This window comes from Leptodactylus fuscus, chromosome 3, assembly GCF_031893055.1.
Source record: "Leptodactylus fuscus isolate aLepFus1 chromosome 3, aLepFus1.hap2, whole genome shotgun sequence".
Classification (NCBI taxonomy): domain Eukaryota; kingdom Metazoa; phylum Chordata; class Amphibia; order Anura; family Leptodactylidae; genus Leptodactylus; species Leptodactylus fuscus.
The window spans coordinates 134,767,384-134,787,034 of record NC_134267.1 but is presented as its reverse complement, the minus strand read 5'-3'; the positions used below and the strand labels follow the sequence as shown (position 1 = coordinate 134,787,034).

The following is a 19,651-nucleotide window of genomic DNA, read 5'->3' as shown; positions in this document are numbered from 1 at the left end:
CCTCTTCCAGCTACGTAGTCCTTCCATGTCATCTTCTTCTTTTCAACGGCGGGTTGTGTTTAAATCCCACGGGTGCGCAGTAGCGCTCCCTTCGGCGTCATTTTTGTCGTAGTTCTAAGGGGAACTGAGCATGCTCAGTTCCCCTCAAAACTATGCGAGCGTATTGTCGCGAATTGCCATTGACAAAAATGGCGCCGGAGCGTGCGCTACTGCGCATGCGCGGGATTTAAACACAACCCGCCTGTGAAAAGAAGAAGGCGTGGAAGGAGGACGTCGCTGGAAGAAGAGACCAGAGGAAAGCGGGACCAAAAATGATGACCACCAGTGCACGAACCGCCCACCGTGCACGGTAAGTATAATTTGCATATATGTTTTTACGGTCTTAGTTTAAAACTGGGGAGGCTTTTAAAATACCATTAGCGGTGCCTGAATAGCCTTTTTAAAGGCTATTCAGGCATATATGGGTCTCATACAGCATAATTTTGCTGATAGAGCCCCTTTAACTACTTTTTGTAGTGCAAAAGCATTGATGTGTTGTAATCTCCCTGGTAGACAAGAGTAGCAGCTAATAAGTGTTCTTGACTCTCTGGCTACTTATTGTCCCCTTACTGTTCTGTGGATGATAATACTGAAGTCTCTAAAGCTTTAAATAACATCTAAGTTTAACAGTGTGCCAGATTTTCAAACTTAACTTTTTAATATTACAGTTTTTGCAAGAGAAATTGAAACTGGAAATGGTTTCTTTTTAATATTTTGTATGATGTACTGAAAATCTGGAAAATACGATAATTAAGAATGGGGTGAAATTGGAGGGAAAAAAAATGCAGTACTGCTGTTTTCTTTAAAAAAAAAAAAAAAAAAAAAGTACCGTATATACTCGAGTATAAGCTGACCCGAATATAAGCCGAGGCCCCTAATTTTACCACAAAAACTGGGAAATTTCAAAAATTAAAATGGTCAGAGTTTTTGAGTGCAGTAGTTGCTGGGTGATGGGAAAGGGGATTCTATACATTGATATTGCTGCTGGTCAAAAATTAAATTTTTTTTTGCTGACTCGAGTATAGCCGAGGGGGGCTTTTTCAGCACAAAAACTGTGCTGAAAAATTCGGCTTATACTAGAGTATATATGGTACTTTGAAATTTTTCAATCAGGAAAAAGCTACAAATCTCGGAAGGAATAGGAGCAAATACCAACTTTCTGACGAGCATAAAATACAGGGTTTCATAACAAGATGGAGGAGTGGGGACAAGATATAAGTGTAGTAATGAAGATGAAGGTCAATGGAAGGCGAGAGATTTAAAAAAACAAAAAACAAACCTTGGTGGGATGCGTGTGTAGGGGATTGAGAAGTCAGACTTTCCATCGACCTGATCTCTTCCACTACTAAGCAACTAAGTACTTCCAAGTGTGGTTAGGGTTTAATGTATCGGAGTATTTCCATGCCTTCTTTGTAAATTTGTAGTCAAGGACCAATTCCAATCTTTTTCTATGAAGATGGGAAGATTGAGAATTGCGCTTCCACAGTGGGGTGAAGGAATCGAAAATTTATTAGCAAAAATCACACACAACATGTTTTGGGTGCGTACACGCCCTTTTGCATCTGGCTCAGCCGAACAGCAACTTACACTTGAAAAAGGGCGTGTACATGCCCGAAACACGTGTGTGATTTTTGGCAATAAATTTTCCATTCCTTCACACCACTGTGGAAGCGCGATTCTTAATTTTCCCATCTTAGAAAAAGATTGGAATTGGTCCTCGACTACATCTTTCGTACACCTTTGGGTGTTAAAGAAGCAGCTGCAAGCCACAAAGAGAGCAACCCTCTGACATATTGCTTCCAACGCTTTCATAGATGTTGTGTCTTTCCACAACCCTATAAGGTGAGCGTTTTACCCATTTGCCTTTCCTGGTCTATCAACTGAATTACGCTATGGGGCGCTCGATGTCCTTTCTTCTTTTGTTTTAAGCTTCTTTGTAAATTTGTGTTTTCTTTCTTTTTTTTTTCTACAATTTAGAACACGCTGCCGAAATGCTGGTCCCATTTCTCTTTCTGAAAAAAGCATAGGAGACGTTGCTGCAGTGTTCCGACTGAAAGCGTATTGTCCATATTGTAAACAAGCTTTAAGTACCGATGCTCACATTGCAAAGCATGTTGAAAAAACTAATCATAATGTAAAGCGTGTGAACTCTATAGAGCAGTCTATCCTGGCCTTTTGTTACATCAATGAAGGAGTTAAAACACCATCTGATATCTGCTTGGCTGCTGCAAGTGCTAGACTTAAACCTTGCACACTTAAAAGGACTTTACCAGATTCTGATTTTTGTAATGAGTTCTTACAAAAGTGCAAGAAAGAGGAAAACATGGCAGATGTAAGTGATTGCCATGTGAAGAAGGAGGAGGATGTCATAATGAAAGCATGGTTCTGTGAATGCGTTCTACAATTCCCCTCTGAAAAAGCCGCTGAAAAGCATATCATGACAGCTAATAGAATTTATCACAAATGTATGGTGTGTGGCAAGATTGCTGAAGATTTGGGCATTATACACCTACATATGAGCAGATTCCATGGTGGGGCACATCTGAGTAATTTCCGCTTCTGGTGCCAAATATGTCATTTAGAGTTGGTAAGAATTGAAAGTGTCATGGCACATGTGTCAGACTGTCATGGAGGTCACTCATATTATTATGAAGATGATGTCTTAGAGCAGCCATCCACGTCTACTGACTTAAAGAGTCTCCATATACCATTGGAAGCAGAGACCCCGGCAGTGCCACAGGAATCTGCTAAAGGCATGTGGCAGTGTCACATATGTGAAGACATGTTTGATTCCGAAGAGACTGTTCAACAACACTGCAAGTCCCTAACCATGCACCAGTTTCATAAATACACCTGTGACACTTGTAAAAAGAAGTTTCATAAGCTAGAAACTTTGCTCCGACATTGTCAGGGTCAACATAATGGTGACATAAAGATTAAATATTTCTGTGGCCTCTGTGAAGATCTCCACTTTGATGAAGAACGGGATTTTCTTAGTCACTATGAAAGCTACCACGGTTTAGATTATGGGTTTGTTCCAAATCAGGTTCAGTCCCCTTCTAAAAGTCTTGAAGCTTTACCTACAACGTCCTCTGCCGCAGAGAGCCATCTGACATGTGGCTGTCTTGCAAAATATACTGACAAAGCAAAGCGGAAGACAGACCTCAGGCTTTGCGTAGCTAAATTGTTTGAGAAAGGAAAACTGTGGTACAGCTGCTGTTCATGCTTGGCAACTGACCAGACACTTGAGGGAATACGCAGGCATTTTTGTAAGAAAAATGGAGACTCTTGCAGCATAAATTTTGTTGTAAAGTGCAGCGTTTGCTCAAAGTCCTGCATTGATGCTAATTCTGCCCAACTCCATTTTCATGCAAAGCACTGTTTTCTGATGAATGCTTACATTAATAGGAATCCTATTGACTCCAAGAATGAGGTGTTTAAGTTCACAGCTAGTGGTGCTTGTGTATCTAAGAAGCCATTAAAGGTTGCCAATACCAAAAAGTTACATTACGAAGCTCATGGCAGATCTCTGGATTGCTCCAAAAATTTACCTGGTTTACCCTCAGTGGAAAATGGAGAAGAGCTAATGGATTTTTGTAGCACAGTTACAGGTAATTAACAGGTCTTATTTTCATGTTAGAATATTTGGTGTTTTATGTTCTCATAACCATGTTTTAAAGGGGTTTTCTCAGTTTATTAAATGTATAAATACAGAAAAGTACCTAAATAATTGAATGCTCATTAGGTGATGCCACTAGTTGTTTTTAATTTATACAGTTTTATTTTGCTCGGTTCTGTGCAACACATTTGTTTTAATGGTGCCAGGGCTTGATTTGAGTGGACTGCAGTTGCCATAGTTTCTCTCTCATACACACCTTGTCTTTTGTTTACATCTGTTTGCGTTCTCCTTTATTACAAGGTGTAAGGAAGTGCTGAAGTTGCTTCACACAATACACTAAGACTTTGCTCTGCACTCTGGCCCTGTAAAATCTGCTGTATGCCACTCACAAGAGCTAGAGAGAATATAGACCAGTATATGATAATATATAGAATCGCATCATATCCTGTAATTAAGGGATGGGCTGTTAACCACGCTAGCCGATAAATACCTGATGCATGGTCATGTGAGATTTGCAGAGGCGTCTGTTACATAATATCCATTAATAATAATTCAAACTGCATTAAACATATTTTTAAACTTAGAAAACCCAATTTAAAGGGGCTCTGTCACTGGGAAAAGTCATTAACTAAGCACATACTTGCATAGCCTTTAGAAAGGCTATTCCACACCTACCTTTTGTATGTAAATCACCTCAATAGTTTTTGAATGAGCCTCTCTGCTGTGTGTGGGTGAGAGTAGGGAGATGAGTCCTCAGCAAGCCTGTGCTGTACACACATAGGAAAGAATAGCAGAGGGTGCACAATGAGACTTCTGGGGTACACGGTGAAAGCTAATTAGCATATAGATAAAAATAGGCTCATTCAAAAACTATTGAGGAGATTTACATACAAAAGGTATGTGTGGAATATCCTTTCTAAAGGCTATGCAGGTATATGTTTAGTTAAAAATGACTTTTCCCATTGATAGAGCCCCTTTAAAGTAACTAAAAAGCTGCAATTTACCTTTTAAATTTCTTGCTGCCTCCACATCAGCACAGCCAGGTTATAATGCCTCACGTCTCTAAAGTGATAAGCGATAAGTCATTGTAGGACTATAGATACAGTGGCCCATCAGATTACAATATTAATTGGTTCCGTCTGGGACACTCGATGAAAGTTGGCACCATGACGCTATAGAAAACTAGCAACTGGTTTGAAATAACTTTTTATGATGGTAACAAGAGCTTTTTCAGAGTCCTGAAAAATATACATGGTACCTGGGATAACAACATGGAGCGTTTCTCACCTGGTGTTCAAAGGCGCAGCTCCTCCTGGCTCAGGTTAAGAGTAGAGAATGATGTAGTACTGCACTACACCTGTAGAGAGGCGCTATTAGTCAGCGTATGTAATTCACTAATCTAGGGGTTTACCAGTTAAATGGCCGTGCTGATTTGTTGGAACCTCTAGCCAAGGATTGCATGTGGAGCCTAGTTTCCTGTTCATGTTCCAGAAAAGACCATATGCTGATAATATTCTATCCTGAGGCTGTTGTAACTTGCCAGACCACTGTAGTGACAAGGGGATGTCAGTGTAGGGCACTTAAAAGGTTAGTTCTACTGTTTTGGGTTATTATGGTTCTCATTCAATTATTTATGAGGTTACTCAGAGGGGTATCACATTGTCTAAATCTCTCAGAAGTGGAGTTGCATTCCTAATTTTTAGAAATATATTAAAACCATGATTAAACATACTATTGATTGGCCTTAAAGATCTGTCATTGAAAAACATCTTTTATGCTGCCTTTCCTATAACTTCTCAATTTATTTTCACTTAAGCTCTTGATAAAACTTCAAGATTTCCCCCTGTGAAGCCTGAACCTGTTTCAACTTCCAGCAGTTGCAACACTGGAGATAATGAAGTAAACAATCAGCCTATGGATACAGGTATTATATTTTCATAGATGTTACCAAGCTATATATATTGAATAAAGATTAGGATATGTTCACACGTGCCACATTTGTTTCAGAAATTTCTACAACTGGAAATTGTCTCCCTACATGTGAGGAGAGTTGTTTCTTCTGCACGGGCAACCATAGTGGTATTCCCCATTCATATAATTGGATAGTCACAGACATTTCTGGAACAAATCTGCTACATGTCAGTAGACATGGGAAACCCAGGGATCAGCTATCTGCAACAGATGACAAATTTAACGCAGAAAATTGAGCTGGAAGCACTTCTCCGTTCTCTTGGGTGCCTGTGCCACTACAATTCGGTTTCCAATGGAAAATGCAGTGGGGGAAAAAGATCATGGTGTGGTTTTTTTTTTTTTTTAAGCTACTTTCCCTAACTTGGGGTGAAAATGTTATTTCTACACTAACCTAAACACCCTCTCCCGCCTCCCCCCTCCCCCCCCTCAATTCCTCCCTTTCATCATACATGCCTGTGTCTGTCTTCCTGTCCGTATCTTCTGGCCACAGGAGATCATTTCCTTCTGGAGGCCCAGCTCCTCCTTTTCTTGACGTCTACCTGGCCGCCAAGGCACTGGTAGGCGTCAAGAAGAGGAGAAGCAGTCCCCTCAGAATGAAGTGATCTCCCATGCACACAAAATACAAACTGGAAGAGACAGGTGAGTATGATGGGGTGGGTTGAGTGAGTTAATTGGGAGTGTAAGGAAGGGAGGGGGAGGTAGTGTGAGTGAAGTGCAATGCATCATGGTAGTTGTAGGAAAACAGAACAGGGAGCTACCCATGTATACAGATGCAGAAAATGCCAGGAGCTCCCAGAAATCACTCAAAACATTGTTAAAGGTATTTGGTTGCACTTATTAAAAAAAATGGCACTAACTGAGCTTTTTTGAAAAATTATTTCTTGCCCGGAAAACCCCTTTTAGGATAAAGCCCCACATTGCTGAAATGAAGTTTTTTTTGCTGCGTTTTTTTGAGCCAGAGCCAGGAGTGGATTGTACTGTATTTTTCGGACTATAAGACGCACTTTTTTCCCCCAAAATTTGGGGGGAAAAGAAGGGTGCGTCTTATAGTCTGAATGTGGCGCCTGGCATCCGCTGTAATAGAGAGGCGGAAGCCGGCAAGTGATAGACGCCGGGGCCTGAGACATCGCTGCGCTCCTCTGCCCTGCATGAAGCCAGCAGCGGCAATGCTATTCCGCTCCTCCGTCCCCCCGCCGCTGGCTTCAGGCAGGGCAGAGGAGCGATGTCTCAGGCCCCGGCACCTGTGCCAGCGTCTATCCCTCGCCGGCATCCGCCTCTCTAGTACAGCGGATGCCGGGTCAGTATCGGTGGCCCCTTCTCCCCTGGGGCCGGTCCCCACCGGCCCCGTACCTGTGAAGTTGCAGGCCGGCTCCTGCGCGGCGATATCGCAGGAGCCGACCTGTTCAGGTGACAGCCGGGAGCCTAATGAGGCTCCCAGGCCTGTCACGGCTATATTAGTATTGCGGCTGGGTCTATGACCAGCCGTAATACTAATAGACAGAATGTCCCATAGACGGCAATACACTTGTATTGCCGTCTATGGGACTTGCAATCAAGTGACCGCAGGTTCAAGCCCCCGGGGGGGAATAAAATAGTAAAAAAAAAAAAAAAAGCTTTAAAAATATATAATAAAAATATGAAATAAGTTCTAAATCACCTCCTGTTTTTTTTTTTTCAATACAAGGTGATCTAAGAAATAGACATTCCCCAAAATGGTATAACTAAAAAGTACATCTGGCCCCGCAAAAAAAAACACTCTATGCGTCCCCGTACAGCTGCAGGGTCACCTGTCAATGTGGCCTTGCAGCTGTTGCAAAACTACAACTCCCATATATTAAATATTTTACCAGTTTTTGCTTCAAATTTTTTTTCCCCTATTTTCCTCCTCTAAAACCTACGTGCGTCTTATAGTCCGAAAAATACGGTAGATGTAAAAGAATGTCCTATATATTCCCCATTTCTTTTGTAGCTATTCTTGGCTTTGGCTCAAAATAGCAAATCAAAATTTGCACCAAAAAAAGCTGCGTTTACGCAACGTGGGGCCTTAGTCTAAATGTGTAATTGTTCTATCCTGATCTAGATTTGCAAGAAGATGAATTACCTGATCTAGAATTTCTTCAAACAATGACCCACATTGTGTTTGTTGACTTGGACAACTGGGCACAGTTTTTTAATCGTCTGCCAGGCCAATTGAACCAAGGAACTTTTGTATGGGGATTTCAAGGTAAACCTGAATGTGTCATGTCATATGAAAGTTATTCTCTAAATCTGTAGAAAAAACCCATCATGTTTACATGGTTGCCTTTTGCTCACCCAAATAAATACAAATTGGGGAAAAAATAGTGATTTTTGGACCCAGTCTGGGTATTACTCAAAAACATTGCTGGATTATATTCACTTCTTACACTGATGAAAGGATTATGAATTAATAAAATTTTAAAAATTGGTAGAATAGATGCGACAAAAAAAAAAAAAGAAATAAAATTACCAACTCTCAGCAGTTCTAACTTCTTTACATTAAAGGGTATTCCGTATTCCAACCTACTTGTGAGTAGATGTGATGGCCACACTTGCATGGATTTCTTTTCACTTCCGTGGGAATAGCCAAACATTCCTGCTTGGCTATTGATCTGCTATATGTATGTAGTGTCCTGCATTCACTGTCACCTCTTTGCTCACATTTGCTGTGAAATGGCCTTCAGGAGCCCATTATTCTCAAGATAGCTGTGGAACTTGTATTATCAGACATTTAAGGGGACCCTTCACCACCTCCAACAAGAGGAACTCATTGCATTACTTAATAGCTGCTCCTCCACATATTCTGGAACAGTTGGATTTTTTTTTTCCTCTAGCTCCCACTTTTCCCTAGCAAGCAATGCTGTTTAGTATTGGCGACAGTTCCCTGGCTCCACTATAGTTTGTCCTATACTATATTCTGATAAGTTCACATCGGCCTTTATTTTTTGATCTGGCAAACTATAGGGATATTTGCTATATCTGTGTTATATGCTAGCTTTATATCCTTTGAGCTGGTTGAGCCTTGATTATTATATGCAGTAGGTATATCCTATTTATATAGCACACAATGGGATTGGATTTGTAGTATACTATAGGTAAGGTACCTGTTGTTTGTTGATTTGTAGCTGATATACACTTTGTAGCTGATATACACTGTTTCCTGTAGTGTTTGAAATATTCTTTTATCCCTGGGGCCAATATACCAATAGGGTTGGCTATATATTGGTCATTTACACTTTTATTATATGGATTCATGCTCATGCCCTTTATATTTTGATTCTGTGTCAGTCTTTTTTTGGCGATTCCATCTGCCCTGCTGTAGAAATGTGTATTTTATTGATATTGTTATACTTATTTGGAAATAAATTTATATAATTATTTATATAATTTTTTTTATAATCTTGTGTTTGAGAAGATTTTTTTGGTTTGTGCTTTTCCGTATTATATGTATTTATTTAGTAGCCAAAGTTAAAATGACTTACTGTTGTTTGTAGTATTGGCGACAGGCAAAGAATGTGATTATGAGCTCTGACAGTATCTTCAACTGATTGGAGCTCTGCTTGCTCCTGCCTGACACTGCCATTCTGATATAACAGAGCTTAAATAGCACCTCAGGCACCAAAACTAACTGCGCTTGTTGTTCAGGAATCCAACTGCGCTGGATTCAGTGTAGCAGGGCCTATTAACAGGTGAAAGGTTCTCTTTAAGGCACAATGTTGAGGAGATAAAGTTCTAGAAACCTACTGTAATGTTTTATCAAAATATTATTGCAAATATCTATGTTCCTTAAATTGTTTACATTTTTAGGTGGGAAAAGTACTTGGAAGCCTCCTGTGAATTGCAAGATCTATAAGTATCTCTCAAACACTGGCTGTTTTTTCCTTCACCCTCGCTGCAGTCATAGGAAAGATGCAGCTGACTTTGCTATTTGCATGCATGTAAGTTCCATTTTTAGGGTTTATGTATATCATGTCAGAAGGGAAATGCTCAACTATCTCTTATTGGGTAATGTTATACTGTTTTTTTTTTTTTTATTGTTTCTGCTCTTACTGCTCTGTTCCCCCCCCTTTAATTCCACCTCATTTACCCAAGGGGGTCTCTGTTGCAATGTGTTTACAATGTGACGTGTCATAAAGCTCGCAGTGTACGTGCGTGGTTCGAGGAGCACCAGGATGAGTTTACCGTACTCCCTTGGCCAGCAAATTCCCCGGACTTGAACTCAATTGAGAATCTGTAGGAGCAGCTCGATCGGGTTGTTCACGCCATGGATGCTCAACCGCTTAATCTAGCACAGCTGGCCACGGCACTGGAGTCAGCATAGCTCAACATCCCAGTGACCATCATTACAACATCCCCTCTCTTCCTGCACGTCTCGTAGCGGTCCGCTCTGCCAAAGGTGGTTATTCTGGATTTTGACAGGTGGTCACATTGATGTGACTAGACTGTGTATGTTCAGCATTGATCATGTCATTCAAACTTCCTCTGATCTTCTGTGTTAGTTTAACTGCAGCTTTGTACAACCATGCGCATCCTGATGTGGCAGCTGTCTGACCTTAACTGTATTGTTGTTTTCATTGGTGACAGTGACAACACAGAAATGGAAACAGAAAGGTTCATGCACATGTATATCTACCTATATACAGGGCCGGCTACAGGTTTGTTTGGGCACTTTGGTGACAGAGCCCCAGTGGGCCCTTTTTGGAGTAACTCATGCACAATGCAGCAAAAAACAAACCAACCAAAATTGGATGTTTTTTTGGTGAAGTGATACAGTCCATTCCATACAATTAATGGTGCAGAACATCAGCATTCTCTGGCTACTTTCCACCACTGATTAGACCCAAATGAATGAATCTATCCAGTGGTGAGTCTCAAGCTGCAATCAAGTAATCGGAATTTGCTGCAAGATGCAGCAGGATGACTTTTTGTTCCAGTTTCCTGCACCAATTAGTTTCAATAGGAATGAGGTAGGAATCTGCCGCTGATTTAGGTGCAAAATTAGTGCCAGATTCAACTGCATGAACAGGTCCTGTTACTTTTAATAGTGCCACTCCACAGTGGCCCCCACACAGCATTATGTGCTGCCCCCCCCCCCAGTATTACAGGCTCATCCATTGTTCCCCACAGTATGTGCTTAGCCGTGCCCCTTCCCCCACACAATATTACGTGCTCAGCAATGGCCCCCACAGAGTATTGTACTCCATACCCTGTGCAACTGCCGAGTGGGCTGCCTCAGGAGCTTGGGGATTCGGCACTTGCCTGGGTAAGCTGGGTGCATCTATAGCAGCACAGTCAATAGGCGTTGTCACAAGCAGAGGACCCAAAGAACTATAACACTTTTTATTTAAATTCTAATAATAAATGTTTATGACGGTCAAAGAACATCACCAATTTAAGTGCACAAAACAAACTGCTCTAGATAAAAAGAACAACGGTCTTACCCGGACCTATTGAGAGACGATGGGGGCTCAATAGGCCTTGCAGATGAAGGGCTGGTGTAATTTTACCCTGTGTCCCACAATAACTCCTGTCCTAACAAGGACAGTCCCCAGAGCTCTCCCTGTATCTCCGTATCAAATTAGATCAGTTTCTCTGATTTCCTTCATCCCAACGCATTTCATGTCCCAACCAGATGGAGAGGCAATCCTCAGGGGATTTCTAAGTATGAGCCCAGTGGGAAGTGAAAGCCCTTCAAGCTTCTCAAACGTCTTTTTCCATAGTTTGCTAGTTGTAGGGCTATAGAGGTGGATGCTCCACCTTTAGTTCACGGCGTTTGTGTCAGCAATGGTCCTGTAACTGCACAGTCAATAGTATAAACTGGGTGCAAGTCCTAGAAAGATGGCCATTTCCAATATTCATAGAAGAAGCAAAAAAAGGCAGCACTCCACTGCTGCCGAGTAGTGACGTTTTTGTCCTATCTGGAATCTTTCTTGGTCCTTGCTGCTTTAAATAAAGACCCTTTGATTTTTTTGGAAGCGGTGAAGTACTACCATATATATGTGTATGTATAATGTATATATTTTCCAGGGTAGAAAATATTGATGCCGTACCCTAAGGACACGTCATCATTTTCAAATCACTGCGGTTCCAACATCAGGCCAGTTGCACTGATTTGTTTTTCTCAGCAATTGACACACACAGAATGGAGCAGGAATCAGGCTGCTGTTTTCTGGGTAGTCATAGTGGCCAGACCAGGTTATTGCAGCTCAGTTCCCATTCCTTTGAATGGGAGCTACAATGCAATGACAATATATAGAACAGAGCTATCTGCTTCCTGCTCCTATCTATGTATCAGCTGCTGAGAACAACATGTGTCTGGTGTTGGTACTTCAATGATCTGGTAATGACCTGTTCTTAGGGTAGGTAATCAATATTTTTAACTCTGAAAACTCCTTTAATTATGTCAAATGATTCTGTACGTAATAAACTGTGCACCTGACACAGTGAAACATTCTCCAAAATTTACCATTTTGGGTACGACTAGACACTGGTGTAAACGTGGTACATCTTGTTTGGACTAAAATTTGTGGACATGTGGATTTAGCTTAAATGAGCCATGATGTGTCAAAACAGTGTCGGAAAATAAAGTATAAAAGTAATCCAAGGAAATGGTGGTATAGTCTAAGACTAGAGAATGTAAGCTACACCAGATTTATTATCCAGCGTTAGCCACTGTGATAAAACTGGCGTATTTTCAGACTACCTGTCTATGCTTACACTTTCAAACTCTGAAACATTTTGTATACAGATTTTGGCCCAGATTTACTAACTATTATCGGCTATTTTTGTGCTTTTAGGCAGGTCGCCTAGATGAGAAACTACCCAAGCAAATCCCTTTCACTATTCTCTCTGGTGATAAAGGTTTCTTGGAGTTGGAGAACCAGTTCAAAAAAACACAGCGGTCTGCTCATATCCTCAACCCACACCATTTAGAAGGCGATATGATGTGTGCCCTGCTTAACAGCATAGCGGAAACAACACAAGGTAATATTTACCACGTGCAGAAGGGCATAACCTACCAAAGATTACAAAGTTGACCGTCTTTACAGCTACATTAATAGAGCTGCTCATGTTTTCATATATTTACTTCATTGTAAGTCAGATTAATATTGAGTGGAAGGGCTACTCTGCAGTTAGTCAGTGGATGCAAATTCTGAAGTATAAACGGACCTGAAGGAGTACTGTCCTTAGTAAGATGAGATAAGATAATCCTTTAATAGTCCCACAGTGGGGAAATTTCAGTGATACAGTTTCGTAGATGGTACAGTAGTATATAACAAGAGAGAAAACACATGCAAGGTCATGACAGATAGAGAATTCCTAGGAATCCTAGCAACTAAAAAAGAAAGAAACACAGACACACTGCAGGATCATTTAGTTCTCTGTGCGGAGTGATGTTAATAATACAGCCGAATGTGGTTGGAGGACATGAGGAGGGGGGGTCACAGCATGTAGATATAACAGGCAAAAAACGTTTTTTTTTGCAGAGGTGGGGGACATATGCAGCTATCATGACAACATGTGGCAGTTCCTTTGGTAGGTAGTGAGATCTCATGCTCACAGCTCATAGTTCGGTATCTTGCATCAGCACTATTGTCCATTAACCACAAAAAATGCCCCAAATGTCCTTCATCACAAGCCCTCCCCCTCCTTTCTTCTTACCACTGTGTTCTACTGCCCAGAGAAGTCTGAAGCCATCCAGGTAGACAGGGTGCTGCTCTCTTGCTAAGCTTCCATAAACACATGGGGTAGGTGGGTGATGGCAGGTTCCCAGGTTGTAACAGAGTCCCACATGTCCATAGTAAAAGAAAGAAATACCAGTCAGCTGTAGCATCCTCACACATCAGCAATAGACGCCAAAAATCATCTCCTTGAAAGAAGAAAGTCCGCACTTTCCTGTAGGTCTCTCCTCCATGCCGCATGGTGAGACATGCTGTCCTTAGCTGTGGGGGGATGGTAACAGGCACATGTGCACACAGGAAAACTCCAGGACTTGAGTCTTGTCCATGCTTTAACAATAGAAAAAAAAGGAACAAAATACTCCACAGGGTCTTCCATTCGATTTATAGTTGCTAATTCATAGTGCTAGTTTGCTTGGTTAGAGGATTCTTGAAGATACAGAGAAAAAGAGTAAGAAAGGAAAGGTAAAGGTTGCTCCCAGCTTGGAGCTCTGTATCGAGGCAGCCACTCAGTGCGGCGCCAGGAAGTCGGATGCTTATACTTGCTGGCACATCTGTTGACTTTGGCTCATGTAGCCTGTTGATTATTCTATATATCTGAATGGAGGGGTTTCTGCAGCAAATGTGATATATTTATTTTTATTTTCTATATATATATTACACACACACACATACACACACACACATTATATTCAGAAATCTTGCTCCACAGCTTATTATCGCAGATGTCTGTCTTTCTCTCTGTCACATCCTGCTGATAGATAAGCTAAATATGGCAGTATAAATCACCTGGCAATGTGGCTTTGATTTTAAGTTCCGTCACCATTCTTTCAGTGTGTCAGCATACCAGTGAGGGCGGGTTCACATCTGCGCCCCCATTGCCGCTTTCAGTTTCTGTCTTCTACCAACAGGATACGGAAACCCAGCAGACCGTGTCCACTCGTGAGCAATTTGTGGTCTCTGTGGCAAAACATTTTTTTTTTTATTTAAACGGACTTTGTGTCTGGTTAAAAAAAACTTTCACCGCAGAGACCATAAAACGCTCACGGGCGGACACTTTGCAAACCCATTCAAATGAATGGGTTTGAAAAATGATTGCCGGTTTCCATCTCCTGCCCAGTTTCTTGGGCAGAAGATGGAAACTGAAAGTGGAGACCAGGGCACAGGTGTGAACCCGCCCTGAGTATTGTTACCTAAAACTGGAGAGTAGATATTTTATCACACCTTTAATAACACTATACAATAAATGTACAGCAATCTGCCAAAAAAAAGGGGCATGCATATAATAATAATTCTTTTGAATTATACCAGTTTTGCTCCACAAATGGTACCTTTATTGTAATTTTTATCACATTTCCTACCAGGTGGAGCAGGGCCTTCATAGCCCAATCTGAGATAATTTACTCCAAAAAACTGGTGCCAGTAACACGTAAAATGTAATGTACTTCAGCTCTTTGCATGCACTTCCTGAGATGTGCAACAATGATACAAACCCTGTGCCTCTTAATAATCGCAGCCAATCTGACACCAGCAGGCCTCACTTTAAACAAAACCTTTCACCACCTCCACCAACTCCAAATCTTGAAAACTTTGCATCCTTCATTCGGCTCTGATCTACTAATTCCAGCAGTTGCAATTTTTTCTCTAGCCCCTACTGTTCCTAATATATGCTTTCAGCACCTAATATGCAGATTCAGCTTTCTGTCAGGTGGGCTGTCCCAGGTACGTGCTCCAGCACATCCACCTGACAGTAGAGAGCTAATTTGCACATTGAGTGCTAAATAACCGTTTAGCAGTAGTTGTGTGATATCCCACAATGCATTGTTTTCTGGTTATAGAAAAGTAGCAAAATATCATATGTTGCTTTAGAATGGTGAAGATGTCTTTATATCCTTTGAACCTATGCTAACTAATGTTGCTGGTTAATAGTCATTAGGGTACAGCAGGGAACGCAAAAGCGAGGTGACCTCTTTTTCTCAGCATTCCATGGAAACCGGTATGTTGTATTTGCTATGCGTACTTTCCTTAGACAGGGATAGGCTCTATTTCTAATCTGCCTTAATGCCTTTAACTTCACACGTATAAATGGCCTATATGAAGAGAATATCTATGGGAATTTGAATGCACAGTAAGAAAAAAAGTAATCATCCTTATTGTTAAAGATAATGATCCCCATTCTTAGCTCGGCAGAGTGAGTTGTGTGTGTGTGGAGCATCTTATTCCTCGGCTCCACCTGCTGACGCTCCAACTCCTGGTCATGTGACTGACTTCTCTACTTAAGGTAAAAGCAGCTGGAGTAGAATGAAGTTGGAGCAGAAGCAGGGCACGGTGCCATTACCGCCTGGGTAACAGCTGCAAGCACTAGAATGACAGCACATGAAGTTCTCTGGTTTAGTTCACATTCAGTCTAAGGCCCCATTCACATCAGCATTCTGGTTTCCGTTCGGGGAGTCCGCTTGGGGACCTATACGCATGAAAAAGCGGTTACCTAAGAAACCACATGGACCACATAGACTAGAATGTCTGTGTGGTTTCCGCATGAAACATGTGAAAAGAAAGTTAAATATTTTTGCAAATTATAAGTGATTCCAAATTTTTCAGCGTTATAGAGATGCACTTTTCTCTTCGCATGTTTCGTGTGGAAACAACACCTAACTCATTATAATCTAAGGAGTCCTTGTGGTGTCTTAGATAACTGCTTTTTATTGCATATTATTTTCCGTTTTGGGGGTCCCCAAGCAGACTCCTCGAATGGAAACAAGAACACTGATGTGAACTGGGCCTAAGGATTTTATGAAATTAACCAAAAATATTACCATGTAAGATTTTGAAAAAACTTAGCAATATATACCAAAAAACATTTGTGGGTTCATATTAAAATACAAAAAAAATTCAATATTCCTTTATTATACAGATCTCTTAAAACAGTTTTACATAGTATATACGACAGTACACCACAGCTAGGATAAAGAAATTATCATATCCTGCCCCACTCAGCTCAAGATTACTTAACCAGATGACATTTTTTATCTCCACTGTATATAATATATCCAATTAAATACTTGTCAAAGTTGCATAGTAAAGTGGAATATTAGTTTTGCGCCACCATTTCACCTCAAAGATTTCAAAGATTTTTGTGAACCGTCCAATTCCAGTTGGATGCGGTTCCTTCAGAGACACAAATATGGAGATCATGCTCCATTATACCGCACAAGAAACAGCTTGTTCCACACAGCTACAACTTCTTCCTTGTTAGACGTATGGTATTTTGTAGATTAGGATCCTTGCCTATAAACTGTTTGTGAGCGCCTCGTATGAACCAAGGAGAGCCATCTGTGCAAGAGAGCTGTACATCTGCATAGTAAACTTACAACTTGGAGAGCGCAATTCCTACCCCCTGCCCTGGTCACAGAGAGCCCTCAAGGTTTCCCTAACCAGACTAAAGGATTGGTTATTCCACAGAATGGGGGTGGGGAGTTTATCAATGGCTGTAAAGTATGCCTGGGGTATAACTATTGGGGCTGCCTGATAGAAGTACAGCAATTTTGGTAGTAAAACCATTTGAAAAATATTGATACAGCCCATAAGGGAGGGTAGGAGTACCTATCACACACTAAGTTTAGGCGCCACATAATCAACACTGAAGTTGACATTAAGGGAAGTAAATCGGGTGCACATCTTTATGAATTACAATATCTAAATGGGGAAATCTTCTTCCCCCTGAAAGTAGGAAACAGGAGAAATGTGGTGAGAATAGTCACCATTCTTATTTTCCATATGTAATAGTTCAGAGACTTTCCCATATTCACCAGGTATATCAACATAATGTCAGCGCACAAAGAGAACTTCTTTTACATTTCTATATTTGATAGACAATATGTTCAGCTAGCTCATATTCCTCAGCATCTATCCATGCAGATAGAGAGACAGCATTATACCACCTGCAGTCTTATATTATGTGATTCCTACTGGTATACAAGGAGTGAAGGGATATTTCACCAGCACTGCAGAATATATAGATTACATTTTTAACCAATTTTATATTTATCATAGCAAAAACATTCTTCTTTGGGGGCCACACAGTGACTCAATGGTTAGCACTGCAGCCCTTCAGCGCTGGAGTCCTGGTGTTCAAATCCCACCAAGGGGAAAAAAAAAATAAAATAAATTGCAAGGAGTTTGTATGTTCTCCCCGTGTTTGCATGGATTTCCATCCCATATTCCAAAAAAAAGACATACTGATAGGGGGAAAAAAAGTACATTGTGAGCTCTATGTGGGGCTCACAATCTACATAAAAAAAAATTAATTCTTCTTTACATATGTAATGTTCTCTTTACAGACACTGCTGACTTGGAGAGAAGCACAGATGACCAGGATGAAGGTTTGTCATCGTTTTCCCACATCCTTAACATTTGACATGAATGAATTCTTGTATTTTTGCCTATTACTGCCTTATCCTAGTATACTGTATAGTTTCCCATATACATTAGTGCTTCTTTGCGGGGGTTGTGGGCGTGAAGCTTTCTCAAAGGCACACAAAGTCCCTTTAGCATATAGTTATCTTGTATAGCACCATATTATACTGTAGAAATATTCTCCTTTATAAAATAGACCTCAGTACAGAATCTGAGATATAGTAGAGACTCATAGAGTTCTATGGTGCACTGTTAGTACTCTGTACACAGCAGAGTTGTACTAGAGTCTTGAAGGGACCCTGTCAGGTAAGGCTAGGTTCACACTTGCGCTATGATCTCCGTTGTTCGTATCCGCCATGGGACCCAAATGATGGAGAGCCCGTTCAGTAAAACAGCATTTTACTAACCCCATAGACTATAATTGGGTCCAGTGGGGTTCTGACTGTTTTATACTGAAGTCTGTAGAGAGAAAAGTTCTCTGTGCAGGACTCTGCTTTCTCTCTGCTGTTTTTTGCCAGAATCTGCGACGCAGTCTCATATGAAGGCTCCGATGTAGATGTGAACAAAGCCTTAATTTGCATATGACTTTTTATGTTGTATGGGACACTAATGGAAAGGGAATGACTTGATATTCCTGCATATTATGAGGCCAGTTTATGGTGGAAAAATAAACACTTAAGTATTTATGGTGGGCGGTTTTAGTCTAGTCATGCTCTCTCTTTTCTAATCACACTTCTTGGGCATGATTGACATCTCCTTCATGATGTCCACAAGTGAGGGGACTGTGAGTGAAATGTCAGTTACGTCACATTGTGGGTTCAATTTATTGTGAAAAAAAAAAACACCTGACCGGTTCCCTTTAAAGAAGAGCTCCAGTAGAAACACAACTCTGATTGTTTACCATCTTGATTATTAGTAGAGATGAGCGAGTACTATTCGAAACGGCCGTTTTGAATAGCACGCAATGAATGAATGGAAGCGGCCGGCACACAGACTTGGCCGCTTAACCCCCTGCGTGCCGGCTACGACCATTCATTCCTATAGGTGCGTGCTATTCGAAACTGGAGTTTCGAATAGTACTCTCATATCTCTAATTATTAGATGCCCCCTGCTTCCTTTGTTCTCTGTACTTTCTCAATCCTTTCATGCCTCAGCGGAGCATCACACGGATAACTAGAGCCAGTACCATCCTTGCCTGCTAGTGACATGGAATAATTATCCTCCCCTCTATATTTATCTAAATAAGCTAAGAAACCACAGAGGCTAGATGCTGTACCTAGGGGCTCTAGGCTAATTTTGACCCAGGTCATGTGACAGAACCACCACCTACCTTCTGGGTCCCCCAGTCTCCTTCCTCTTCTCCCATTTTCACTACTATTTAACTGTGCTATGGGGGCTATTGTTACTATAGTCTGCCAGCCTCTATACCACAAGTGAATTGCATGTGAAAACTCGAGAGGAGGAAGAGCAACACAAAAGCTCGGGTGGGTGCTTGTTCCAATCATGTGACCAATGGTCAAAACTAGCCCAGGTCCCCTATATACAGCATCTAAAAAATAATACAGGGGAAGTTAGTATGAAGAAAAACTCCTTGGAGAACCCCTTTAATATTTTGAGAGACAAATACTTGGCAATATTAAAGTAATTTTACAGTTTTGTTTTCTAATTTGTCTGCAGAAGCCAGCATTGAAGAAGCCATCAGAAGAAGCCTGGTGGAAATGTAAAATAAAAAAGCCTGGGGAATTCACATCTTGCCTCCTTTGTGTGATGAGATCAGTATTTAAGAGTTCCTGCATTAGGGGTTCATCTATGCTTTTAATTAAAATAAATAAAATATTGTTCTGCACGCCAAGAAGGTTTGTCATGAGGTGCAGCTTTATTTCGTAAGAACATGTACCCATGTGTTTTT

The 19,651-nt window shown here is 41.0% G+C and overlaps 1 protein-coding gene across 1 annotated transcript in view; it reads left to right on the top strand.

Annotated features, from left to right (window-relative positions):
* Nucleotides 1-19,651, top strand: part of ZNF451 (zinc finger protein 451) — a 30,995-nt gene extending 11,344 nt beyond the window's left edge. The window contains exons 10-16 of the mRNA XM_075268374.1: nucleotides 2,017-3,650; nucleotides 5,475-5,582; nucleotides 7,710-7,853; nucleotides 9,455-9,585; nucleotides 12,445-12,631; nucleotides 17,667-17,708; nucleotides 19,420-19,651. Coding sequence (XP_075124475.1) covers nucleotides 2,017-3,650; nucleotides 5,475-5,582; nucleotides 7,710-7,853; nucleotides 9,455-9,585; nucleotides 12,445-12,631; nucleotides 17,667-17,708; nucleotides 19,420-19,466 — 2,293 coding nt within the window. The 3' untranslated portion in view covers nucleotides 19,467-19,651. The remainder of the gene's footprint in view (nucleotides 1-2,016; nucleotides 3,651-5,474; nucleotides 5,583-7,709; nucleotides 7,854-9,454; nucleotides 9,586-12,444; nucleotides 12,632-17,666; nucleotides 17,709-19,419) is intronic.